Here is a 12,815-nt window from a genome sequence, read left to right on the forward strand (position 1 = left end):
GCTATGTGAGGAAAGGAAAGATAAGAAAGGAATCTAGGAAAGAAAAGATAGTGTTCACATGTATGTGGTAGGGTTTAACCACGGTCAGTATATGGTTATAGTATTGGTTTTAGTGACAAGGCTAGATTTAGTCACAGGCTGCTGTGGGGTGCATCTCGGATACGCCGCGAGCCAAATCGACCGCACTCCCAGTCACGTGGTTTGAGCGTGACAAAGGTATGATGCGTTGTCAGCTGACTGCAGTAAATTCACCGACCTCTGCAAACACAGACCAGCAGCTGGAACACCATCTTCTTTTCCATAGACCTCTCTCTCTCCTAACCGAATAATGGCTAGCCAGTCCCAAGGTATCCAGCAGCTACTGCAAGCTGAAAAACGAGCTGCAGAAAAGGTAGCAGAAGCCCGTAAACGTAAGTTAAAATCTGATATTCAACGGTTTATGTGAGCTAAACTAGCTAGATAGCAGTTAACTATCTGACTTTAGCTTGATTGGCTAACATTTTGCTGGAAGGTAACGTTAGCTAGCTAATGGCACAACAAACATTTGATCAATCGATAGCTACTCGAATATACCCCAGATTAGATAGGAATAAATTAATTGGGTAACGGCAGAATGTGGAGATGGCAAGGCATACAAAGCCTTATTCAATCCAAGCTAACTAGCTAGCAACATGGCTAAATTGGCTACCAGCAGGTTAAAAAAAAAGAACTTAACTGGCTAATTGTCAAGGTCTCTGGTTTGTTTTTTAGCTAATTATTGTCACCTGCAGTAACTGTTAGCTACTGTTATTTCTAGTAAATGTCTATACTCAAGGGTGTCGTGCACATGATGGATGCCAACCAAATGGGCCTAGTGCTGTGTTTTTATGTTTTTTTTTACAATTGCCATTGGCTGGCTGTTCCATATCATACACAACTGAGCTAGTAAGATGTGAAATGATCCATAGTGGTGAAATAATTACAATTTAGCAATTAAACACCGGAGTGATAGATGTGCAAGTTAACCATTCACATCGACAGGGCTGTAGTGGAGCGGGTCGAGAGCTTTAAGTTCCTTGGTGTCCACATCACCAAATAACTATAATGGTCCAAACATACCAAGACCGTCGTGAAGAAGGCATGACAAAACCTTTTCCCCTTAGGAGACTGAAAAGATTTGGTATGGGTCCCCAGAAGGCCAGCATCCTGGAGTCGCCTCTTTACTGTTGACATTGAGACTTGTGTTTTGCAGGTACTATGTAATGAAGCTGCCAGTTGAGGACTTGTAAGGTGTCTGTTTGTCAAACTAGACACTAATGTACTTGTCGTCTTGCTCAGTTGTGCACCGGGGCCTCCCACTCTTTCTATTCTGGTTAGAGCCAGTTCGTGCTGTTCTGTGAAGGGAATAGTACACAGCGTTGTACGAGAACTTCCGTTTCTTGGCAATTTCTCGCATGGAATAGCCATAATTTCCCAGAACAAGAATAGACTGATGAGTTTCAGAAGTAAGTTCTTTGTTTCTGGCCATTTTGAGCCTGTAATTGAACCCACAAATGCTGATGCTCCAGTTCCTCAACTAATCTAAAGAAGGCCAGTTGTAATTGCTTCTTTAATCAGAACAAGCATTTTCAGCTATGCAAAAGGGTTTTCTAATGATCAATTAGCCTTTTAAAATTATAAACTAACACAAGGTGCCATTGGAACACAGGAGTGATTGTTGCTGATAATGGGCCTGTGTGGACATTCCATGAGAAAAAATTAAAATAACAGCCGTTTCCAGCTACAATAGTAATTTACTACATTAACGTCTACACGGTATTTCTGATCAATTTGATGTTATTTTAATGGACAAATTTGCTTTTCCAAAAAATACTTTTCTAAATGTCCCCAATCTTTTGAACGGTGTACATTTTTATTTATCAGAATTGTCTGTGATGACACTAAAGAGGGTTTTTATTCTCTCTTACTGCAGAAAACACTTTGTTCGGTTTTGAACAATTTTCTGTTGAACAGATTTTTTTTTTTTTTTTTCCCCCAAGAGTCTCACTCAATTTCGGCTGATGTCAACTTCTGGAAGTCACATTGGGGCAACGATATTAGGCTTTCTCGTGGCTCTGAACGCTCCACTGGGGTCATTACAATGAAACATACCTTTGGTAATATTCTACACTTGGACCCCTTTGGTCACTATTTGTCTTGTGATCAGTTACAATGGCATTATGCTCATTACTGTCAACTTCTACGGGTACAACGCCAAACATGAGAATGATGAGTTCCTTGAATCTTTAGAGAAACAAACTGAATTGGTTTATCTAAATTTTCCAATTTGTTATCGTTGATAGGAGAGGACTTTAATATTACTATAGACAATTCAAGTAGGCCAAACAATCAAAATTTGGGTTTAATACTTTTTATGGGAAGGTTTAATCTTACTGATATATGGAGAGAGAGGTTTCCGGCAGACAGATCATTCACTTGGAGTAACAAAACAGGTTCCACACAGTCCAGAATAGATTTGTCTTCTGTCGAAATGGATTGATGTTGAGTGTTTTGATACACATATTTGTACTACTCAGACCATAGGGACATTTTATATTGATGTTAAAGTATTTACCCCTGATACTACACTTGGTAGAGCATCCTACTTGAAGCTAAATAGCTCCTTATTAAATAATGATATAGTTAAGTTTGAGGTTAAAGATCTGCTCTCGCACTTTTGGGAGAGGGCTTGTGGCGAGATCTTGCACGAACTGGGAGCTCTTTAAATTTGAAATGACCAAATACCTTAGCAAGATTACTACCATATTTTCTAAGACCAGAAGAGCTGAGAAGGAAAAGGTGATCATTTAACTTCCCTTTTCTCAGAGGTCCCCAGCCAGCCTGTCGGGAAGAGGACATGGAACTGAGTTACAAAATAAACTGCATTTTATTTATATATTAAAAGCAGAAGAAGCCTTTTATTAGATCTAGGGAAAAATGGCTTGAGGGAGAAAGAATTCATCCTATTTCTTTAGACATGAGAAATGTCACTCTACAAATAACACTATCCATAATTTAAGCATTTTATTACAGATGACCAAAAATTAATCGTTAACTACTGTAGCAATTTTTTCTGAAAATTGTATAGCTCTATGTACTGTCAGGAATCCAGATGTTTTTTTGTCTCCCTGAATAATGCTAACTCTCAGTGATTCAGAATCTAAACTGTGAGATTAACCCATCATAGTTGAAGAGATTATCGAGGCTGTCAAACATCTAAAGAACAGTAAATCCCCAGATATTGATGGAATTACGGCAGAATTGTACAACTTATTTTCTGAACAAGTAGCTCCCTTCCTACTTGAAGTCTTTTTAAGGTGTTAAAACAATGTTCTCCCTCCTACAGTGAATCAGGGGTTAATAACACCGGTACCTAAGCCTAAAAAATAACTGCTGCTCATCGATAGCTGGCGTCCAATTTGTCTTTAGTTATTATTAAAATATTACATTTACTACTTGCAAAAATACTTCAAGAACTCCTGGATGCAATCATAAAGCCAGATTGTGTTTCAATGAGGAACAGACATATTTCTAACAATATCTGACTAGTATTACACATAATTGACTACTCTAGCCTTAAACAACCTCTTAACTACTCATCCCGGATCCGGGAGTGTGATCATCAACTGACACTAATGAGCATAACGCAACGGACATAAATATTACTAGAAAATATTCATGAAATCACAAGTGAAATATATTGAAACACAGCTTAGCCTTTTGTTAATCACCCTGTCATCTCAGATTTTGAAAATATGCTTTACAGCCAAAGCAAGACAAGCATTTGTGTAAGTTTATCGATAGCCTCGCATAGCATTATGCCTAGCTAGCAGCAGGCAACCTGGTCACAAATCAGAAAAGCAATCAAATTAAATTGTTTACCTTTGATGAGCTTCGGATGTTTTCACTCAAGACTCCCAGTTAGATAGCAAATGTTCCTTTTTTCCAAAAATAATATTTTTGTAGGCAAAAATAGCTCCGTTAGTTCTTCACATTTGGCTGAGAAAGCGACTGAAAATTGCGGTCACGACAACGCTGAAAAATATTCCAAATTAGCTCCATAATATCGACTGAAACATGGCAAACGTTGTTTATAATCAATCCTCAAGGTGTTTTTCAAATATCTATTCGATAATATATCAACCTGGACAGATGGCTTCTTAGTAGGAAAGAGAGAAACAATGGCCGCATTTGTCCCTTACGCACAAAACACTCAGACTCCAGCTGACCACTGACGCAATGTTGACGTTCAGGCAAATTTTTCAAAATAAAAGCCTGAAACTATGTATTGTAACACTAGACACATTCGGGAAGCCATAGAAAAAGGAATCTGGTTGATCTCTCATTCACTGCTCAATAGGGACGCAGAGGTTTCTAAATAAGAGTCCCTGATTGGATTTCTCAGGCTTTCGCCTGAAATATCAGTTCTGTTATACTCGCAGACAATATTTTTACAGTTTTGGAAACTTTTGTGTTTTCTATCCTAAGCTGTCAATTATATGCATATTCTAGCATCTTGTCCTGACAAAATAGCCCGTTTACTTTGGGAATGTTATTTTTCCAAAAATGAAAATAGTGCCCCCTAGATTCAAGAGGTTATTAATAACTGCGCATAGCTTAATGTTTTTATAAAGCATTTGACAGTGGAGCATTTAGTTTCTCTTCCACTCCCTTGAGAAATGTGGCTGGGGATTTTAAGGCTAAGACTCCATAGTCTATACAAATGGTAAACTCTCTATCAAACTGAAACATGGCACCTCACCTAGATTTAAGTTTTTAATAGAGGAATTAAGCAAGGTTGTTCTCTCACCGCATCTATTTTTATGAATCACCCAACTTCTTACAAATGCTTAGTAATAATCCTGTACAAGGTATTTCCATAGCTGGTAAAGAAATTATTATAAGCCAGTTGGCTGACGATGTTACTCTTATTTATTTTTTTCTGAAAGACTCTAGTCAGATTACCGTATCGATCAATGTGATAGACCAGATGCTTTGGAAAAGGATTCTATGTCTTAACATGAATAAATGTGAACTCATGGCTGTCAAGGATTGTGACACCCTCATCTTATGGTATTCCAGTGAAAGAAGAACATGCACTGCTCAAAAAAATAAAGGGAACACTTAAACACCACAACGTAACTCCAAGTTAATCACACTTCTGTGAAATCAAACTGTCCACTTAGGAAGCAACACTGATTGACAATAAATGTCACATGCTGTTGTGCAAATGGAATAGACAACAGGTGGAAATTATAGGCAATTAGCAAGACACCCCCAATAAAGGATTGGTTCTGCAGGTGATGACTACAGACCACTTCTCAGTTCCTATGCTTCCTGGCTGATGTTTTGGTCACTTTTGAATGCTGGCAGTGTTTTCACTCTAGTGGTAGCATGAGACGGAGTCTACAACTCACACAAGTGGCTCAGGTAGTGCAGCTCATCCAGGATGCCACATCAATGCGAGCTGTGGCAAGAAGGTTTGCTGTGTCTGTCAGAGAGGTGTCCAGAGCATGGAAGCGCTACCAGGAGACAGGCCAGTACATCAGGAGACGTGGAGGAGGCCATAGGAGGGCAACAACCCAGCAGCAGGACCGCTACCTCTGCCTTTGTGCAAGGAGGAGCAGGAGGAGCACTGCCAGAGCCCTGCAAAATGACCTCCAGCAGGCCACAAATGTGTCTGCTCAAATGGTCAGAAACAGACTCCATGAGGGTGGTATGAGGGCCCGATGTCCACAGGTGGGGGTTGTGCTTACAGCCCAACACCGTGCAGGACGTTTGGCATTTGCCAGAGAACACCAAGATTGGCAAATTCACCACTGGCGCCCTGTTCTCTTCAGATGAAAGCAGGTTCACACTGAGCACATGTGACAGTCTGGAGACGCCGTGGAGAACGTTCGGCTGCCTGCAACATCCTCCAGCATGACCGGTTTGGCGGTGGGTCAGTCATGGTGTGGCGTGGCATTTCTTTGGGGGGCTGCACAGCCCACCATGTGCTCGCCAGAGGTAGCCTGACTGCCATTAGGTACCGAGATGAGATCATCAGACACCTTGTGAGACCATATGCTGGTGCGGTTGGTCCTGGGTTCCTCCTAATGCAAGACGATGCTAGACCTCATGTGGCTGGAGTGTGTCAGCAGTTCCTGCAAGAGGAAGGCATTGATGCTATGGACTGGCCCGCCCGTTCCCCAGACCTGAATCCAATTGAGCGCATCTGGGACATCAGGTCTCGCTCCATCCACCAACGCCACGTTGCACCACAGACTGTTCAGGAGTTGGCGGATGCTTTAGTCCAGGTATGGGAGGAGATCCCTCATGAGACCATCAGGAGCATGCCCAGGCATTGTAGGGAGGTCATACAGGCATGTGTAGGCCACACACACTACTGAGCCTCATTTTGACTTGTTTTAAGGACATTACATCAAAGTTGGATCAGCCTGTAGTGTGGTTTTCCACTTTAATTTTGAGTGTGACTCCAAATCCAGACCTCCATGGGTTGATGAATTTAAATTTTATTGATCATTTTTGTGTGATTTTGTTGTCAACACATTCAACTATGTAAAGAAAAAAGTATTTAATAAGAATATTTAATTCATTCAGATCTAGGATGTGTTATTTTAGTGTTCCTTTTTTTTTTTTTTTTTTTTTTTGAGCAGTGTATATTTAGGTATAACCCATTACTAAGGATCAGAAGTCTAGAGGCTTACTAAGTTTTAAACCTCAAATAAAAAAACAGAAGCTAAATCAATGGCTACAGAGGGACCTGCCTTGGTTATTAGGGCTCTTCCTTTTACAGATATCTCTAGAGAGCGGCATGTTAGTCTTTACCTTGAAGGTAAAAATAAGCAAAGAGCGAGACCAGATGCTTTTCAACTTTCTGGGACTTTATTCCCCATGTCTTTACATTTGGTGGCATTCATGTTGGTTTGCAATTTTAATATTGACAAAGTTCCAGGGAAACTCTGCTTTTCATCAGCAGGTGTTCTTGTTATGGTCCTTAATTTAAAAGCATAATTTTCTCCACACAGATATTATAAAGAGAAACGTCCCATTTTCAGGACCGACAGATAATTAGTAAAATTCCAAGTAACTCCACAGATCTTCATTGTAAAGGCTTTTAAACACTGTTTCCCATGCTTGTTCAATGAATCATAAACAGTTAATTAATGAACATGCACCTGTGGAACGGTTGTTAAGACACAAACAGCTTACAGATCTTAGGCAAGTAAGGTCACAGTTATGAAAACTTAGGACACTGAAGAGGCCCTTCTAAAAAGAAGCCCAGGGTCACTTCTCATCTGCGTGAACATGCCTTACACGGAACCCAAACTGGCTGCGGGTGTGCATAAATGTATTTTGTCCCCCTACACCAAACGCGATCATGACACGCAGGTTAAAATATTAAAATAAATGACAGTACCAATGACAGTAATTTGACAGTAAAATGACAGTACCAATGAACCAATGACAGTAATTTGGGGACAGGTTGAAAAGCATTAAATATTTTAGTCAATTTAGCTAGTTAGCTTGCACTTGCTAGCTAATTTGTCCTATTTAGCTATCGTGCTGTTGCTAGTTAATTTGTCCTGGTATATAAACATTAGGTTGTTATTTTACCTGAAATGCACAAGGTCCTCTACTCCGACAATTAATCCACATAAAACAGTCAACCGAATTGTTTCCAGTCATCTCTCCTCCCAGGCTTTTTCATCTTTGAACTTATATGGTGGTTGGCATCTAAACTTTCATAGTATTACCACGACAACCAGGGAAACAGTTCGTCTTTCAATCACCCCCGTGGTTATAACCAATGAACAGATGGTACATGGGTGTCTGCTTCTATAAACCAATGAGGAGATGGGAGAGGCAGGACTTGCAGTGCGATCTGCGTCAGAAATAGAACGGACCCGTGGCAATGCAGACGCGCGCAATAATTGAATAACAGATTAAAAAAAAATATTTCACAACGCTCGCGCCAGCAAGCGGGTATTAGGCATGCTGCAAAGAGGCATGATGACTGCAGATGTGGCCAGGGCAATAAATTGCCATGTCCATACTGTGAGACACCTTAGACGGCACTACAGGGAGACTGGACGGACAGCTGATCGTTCTCGCAGTGGCAGACCACGTAACAACCCCTGCACACAATCGGTACATACGAACATCACACCTGTGGGACAGGTACAGGATGGCAACAACTGTTCAGTGCTCAGACTCTCCGCAATAGGCTGAGAGAGGCTGGATTGAGGGCTTGTAGGCCTGTTGTAATGCAGGTCCTCACCGGCAACATGGTTGCCTATGGGCACAAACCCACTGTCGCAGGACTAGCAAAAATTGCTCTTCACTGACGAGTCGCGGTTTTGTCTCACCAGGGGTGATGGTCAGATATGCGTTTATCGTCGAAGGAATGAGGCCTGTACTCTGGAGTGGGATCCATTTGGAGATGGAGGGTCCATCATGGTCTGGGGTGGTATGTCACAGCATCATCGCACTGAGCTTGTTGCCATTGCAGGAAATCTCAATGCTGTGCATTACAGGGAAGACCTCCTCCTCCCTCATGTGGTACCGTACCTGCAGGCTCATCGTAACATGACCCTCCAGCATGACAATGCCACCAGCCAGACTCGTTCTGTTGCTGATTTCCTGCAAGACAGGAATGTCAGTGTTCTGCCATGGCCAGCGAAGGGCCCGGATCTCAATCCCATTGAGCACGTCTGGGACCCCACCCCAGAAATCTCTGGGAACTTGCAGGTGCCTTGGTGGAAGAGTGGGGTAACATCTCACAGCAAGAACTGTCAAATCTGGTGCAGTGCATGAGGAGATGCACTGCAGTACATAATGCAGCTGGTGGCCACATTAGATACTGACTTTTGATTTTGATCCCCCCTTTTGTTCAGGGACACATTATTGCGTTTGTTAGTCACATGTCTGTGGAACTTGTTTATGTTCATACAAATATTTACACATATTAAGTTTGCTGAAAATAAACGCAGTTGACAGTGAGCGGACGTTTGTTTTTGTTGAGTTTATATGGAATACGCTGAACATGTTGTTTAAATACTTTGTTTTTAGAATATTGGTGTCTTTTACTTTAACTATAAGGAATTCTTATTATTTTACAAGATCCCAAAGATCTTGCAATTTAATTTGGATGCCATTCCCTCGGGTGTTGCTTTATTGTTCAGGAACGTGTCAAGACCTGACCCGTAGAACATTAACCCTGTTGACTCATCAGATTTTTATTTTATTTTAGTCCAACAGAGCTATACTAGCCTCATTTCAGCAGGATGTTGTATTTATACCTTATGTCATGCCTTATTGGAATGGTTTTATTGATATCTCTTGGGGGGAATTGGATATTGCCACACACATACCTACTTAACAGAATTTAAGGAAGTTTCTTTTTAAAGTTATTCATAAATATTATCCTGTCAACCACTATATGAAGTAGTAAAAAGAACATGAATTCAAATTATACCTTTGTGTAATTACCACCCAGAAACAGTGTTATCTTTTTAAATTTTTGTACATTGTAAGGAATCTGTGGCTAGACATCCAGTAGATTTAAAATTGAACACATTTTACATTATTATGGAGAGATGTGCTGCTTGGATTTAAAGACTTATGATAGAAATTTAAGTTGGAACAATTTGATGTAGTTTCACTGTTGAGGCCAAATGTCATATTCACAAATATATAAATGTACAAACCAAACACATTTTATTACCTTGCAAAAAGAAATCGAACTAATTTTAAGAGAAATAATCAATTCTGTGTGTGTATGGTCCTTGTGTAATTATACCCCCTAGCCCAAATGTCCTTTTGTATATTATTTTATATTATGTTTTCCATGTACTTTTTGTATTGATTTGTTGTTAATAAGAAAAAGATGCCAAAAGTTCCCGGATGTTGTACTACATTCGCCGAAATACGAAGTGTACAAGCAGTGGACACGTTCTGTGCTTTTAGGGTCCTTAATGCAGAAAATGTGCATGGCTTCGCATTATTTTCAGATTTGGTATGCAGCCGATGTCCGAGAGCGGATACAAATTCATTGCTTTAACTAATTATGACAAATGTTGCGCAATGTAATGACTTTTCTAATAAGTTACCTTACACATTGTGTTGGCTGACAATTTGTTAGCTACGCTATCCGTACGAACCACATAGCATATCATTACAGCAGTATGTGGCGGTAGGTTAGCTCGCTACCTAACGTTAGTTGGCTACTAATACAAACTTGCCAGTATATGAACTATATGCGATCTAACTACCCAACGTTTGACTTGATAATTCATGTCGTTATTAGTTTAGCAAGGGCAAGTAAAATAGTCAGTGAGGTGTTCTCTTATTTGTGTCTGGAAGTAGTTCTGTTAGGACAGAACGCTCGAATCAACCCTACTCCTCAGCCAGAGCATCCAGTGTGGGCTCCGAGAGTGAAACGCCTTAAATTTGCAAACGGCCAATCTGACAATGCTCTGAATTTATAAACACCCAGAGCGCACTCTGGCACACGCAAAGTTGTAAAATGTCTAGCTAGTCATTTGTTATGCTAGCAAGATATTGCATAGCAACAGCATCAACTTCCGGTAGACAGGCGAAGCGTTTGTATGCTCAACTGAAAGGACAGTTTGTTTACAGTATACTAACAATAACTTGTAGTATGGGTATTCGACCACAGTTTAGGTCTCATTTCCCACTTCCCCTGTTGCCAGGAAGCACACAACCAACTGCATAGTTATGGTTGACTTAATGGGACTGGCAATTCAGTGTCTGCTCCAATGCATTTGACTTACTAAGACTAAGTGCAGATTTGTTTGTGTTTTGATCAGGTAAGAACCGTCGGCTGAAGCAGGCCAAGGAGGAAGCCCAGGCAGAGATTGAGCAGTACCGTATGCAGAGGGAGAAGGAGTTTAAGACCAAGGAGGCTGCGGTGAGTCACTGGGGAGACTGTTTGAATTGGCAAAGGAGAAACGAGGCATATGCTTTCCTAGTCAAGGAACTGTATTTGGTAGCGATCAGAGTGAGGGGAAGTAGCAGATAAGCTAATTGTTTTTGCTACTTTATTAACCAGAGTTATGGAGAGAGAGGCGGCACAGAGTGAACAGCTGTGGCTATATTAGGGAGCAGGGGAAGAGGTTTGAATGTGTAAGATGCAGGAGGTTGAGATCACCAGAGCCTGCACGGAGGAAGAGGGAAAGCAACCAATTCACTTTTGCTAATAGACAAACTTCTTGCAAGTTATTTATCATCCCATGTGATTACATAATACCTGTCTTGACAGGTACTTTCGTTCTCATTTTCCATTGATGAGAAATCTCCTGACTTGCTTGCTACACAAGCATAGCAGCCATGCAATTCTCTGTGGGAAGAGCCAGGATCAGAGCACATGTGTAACGGATGTGAAATGGCTAGCTAGTTAGCGGTGTTCGCGCTAAATAGCGTTTCAATCGGTGACGTCACTTGTTCTGAGACCTTGAAGTAGTAGTTCCCCTTGCTCTGCAAGGGCCGCGGCTTTTGTGGAGCGATGGGTAACGATGCTTCGAGGGGTGACTGTTGTTGATGTGTGCAGAGGGTCCCTGGTTCGCGTCCGGGTATGGGCGAGGGGACGGTCTAAAGTTATAATGTTACATTGATGCTGTTGACCCGGATCACTGGTTGCTGCGGAAAAGGAGGAGGTCAAAAGGGGGGTGATTATACTGACAGTCATTTGCCTGAGTTACCTGTTAACTTTCGTGACCGCCACAGCCCTACTTTATACTCACTGTATGTTTGTGAAGTGGTTTGTCTTGTAAGGTGGCCTTAATCACTCTCATTCCTCCATTAGGCTCTTGGATCTCATGGTAACTCTGCTGTGGAGGTGGACAAAGAGACAGTGGGCAAGATGGGCAGCATCCAGACTAGCTACCAGCGGAACCGCGAAGGGGTGCTGGGCAATCTGCTGAAGATGGTGTGTGACATCAAGCCAGAGATCCATGCCAATTACCGTTTTGCTGGTTAGACCCCCCCCATCTCTTAAACTAAGGAAGCAGTGACACCCTCCATTGCACTGCAATCAGTTTACGTGCTTCATTGATACATCTGCTACACCCATGGAGCAAACTCCTTTCTCTGCCAGCTCACTTGAATGCTCTATTCATAAGTCTATTTTCTCCAGAAATTGAATCATCGGATGGGTATAAGATTCACATAGGTAGGCTATACATTTATCTAGTCAAAAATAAAGCATATTGACTCAATTGATTAATCGAAACAGGCAGAGGTTGTTTTGGTCTGATGCAGTGCAATGTCTCTGTGGGTTCTGTCTTGGCGTCCTGTATCAATGTGTTTCTGTGATGGATAGTGTGTATGTGTCGCATTGTGATATTTATTTATATGGACTTATTTGTGGAGACCAATAAAGTACTTATTCCAATTAAATAGAATTTTATCCCAAAAATATGTATTTTTTTGAAAATCAATCTGTTTTGTTTTAAATGTTTTCCTGCTATGAAAATAAGATTGTGTGTGTGTAGTGGACATTCTTCTGTTAGACATCGTGACATTATGAAACTTTAATAAAGTGTTCTGGTGACTTACATCTCAATTGCTAAAATGTCCATATGTGGACATATATATTCTTCATTTATACTCAACAAAAATATAAATGCAACAATTTCAACAACCAAATTCTCTAAAATGACAAAATGAACATTAAATTCTCAGGCAATAGCTCTGGTGGACATTCCTGCAGTCGGCATGCCAATTATATGCTTGCCAACTTGTGACAACTGCAGATTTTAGTGGCCTTTTGTACC

General features: G+C 41.0%; 1 protein-coding gene across 1 annotated transcript; it reads left to right on the plus strand.

The window, feature by feature from the left end:
* Window positions 1-213: 213 nt before the first annotated feature.
* atp6v1g1 (ATPase H+ transporting V1 subunit G1) lies at window positions 214-12,604 on the plus strand. Its single transcript, XM_035772634.2, has 3 exons — window positions 214-410; window positions 10,851-10,951; window positions 11,846-12,604. Exons 1-3 carry the CDS (start codon window positions 329-331, stop codon window positions 12,017-12,019), a joined length of 357 nt encoding a protein of 118 aa, XP_035628527.1. The 5' UTR covers window positions 214-328; the 3' UTR covers window positions 12,020-12,604.
* The last annotated feature ends 211 nt before the right edge of the window (window positions 12,605-12,815 follow it).

Source organism: Oncorhynchus keta, chromosome 6 (assembly GCF_023373465.1).
Source record: "Oncorhynchus keta strain PuntledgeMale-10-30-2019 chromosome 6, Oket_V2, whole genome shotgun sequence".
In the NCBI taxonomy this organism is placed as follows: Eukaryota; Metazoa; Chordata; class Actinopteri; order Salmoniformes; family Salmonidae; genus Oncorhynchus; species Oncorhynchus keta.

What these genes read in the sequence shown, in the direction of transcription:
- atp6v1g1 (XM_035772634.2), top strand. Translation starts at nt 329, where the DNA reads ATGGCTAGCCAGTCCCAAGGTATCCAGCAGCTACTGCAAGCTGAAAAA. An exon ending in GGTAGCAGAAGCCCGTAAAC is followed by an intron (nt 411 to 10,850) that starts GTAAGTTAAAAT and finishes TGTTTTGATCAG; the next exon opens with GTAAGAACCGTCGGCTGAAG. An exon ending in TTAAGACCAAGGAGGCTGCG is followed by an intron (nt 10,952 to 11,845) that starts GTGAGTCACTGG and finishes TTCCTCCATTAG; the next exon opens with GCTCTTGGATCTCATGGTAA.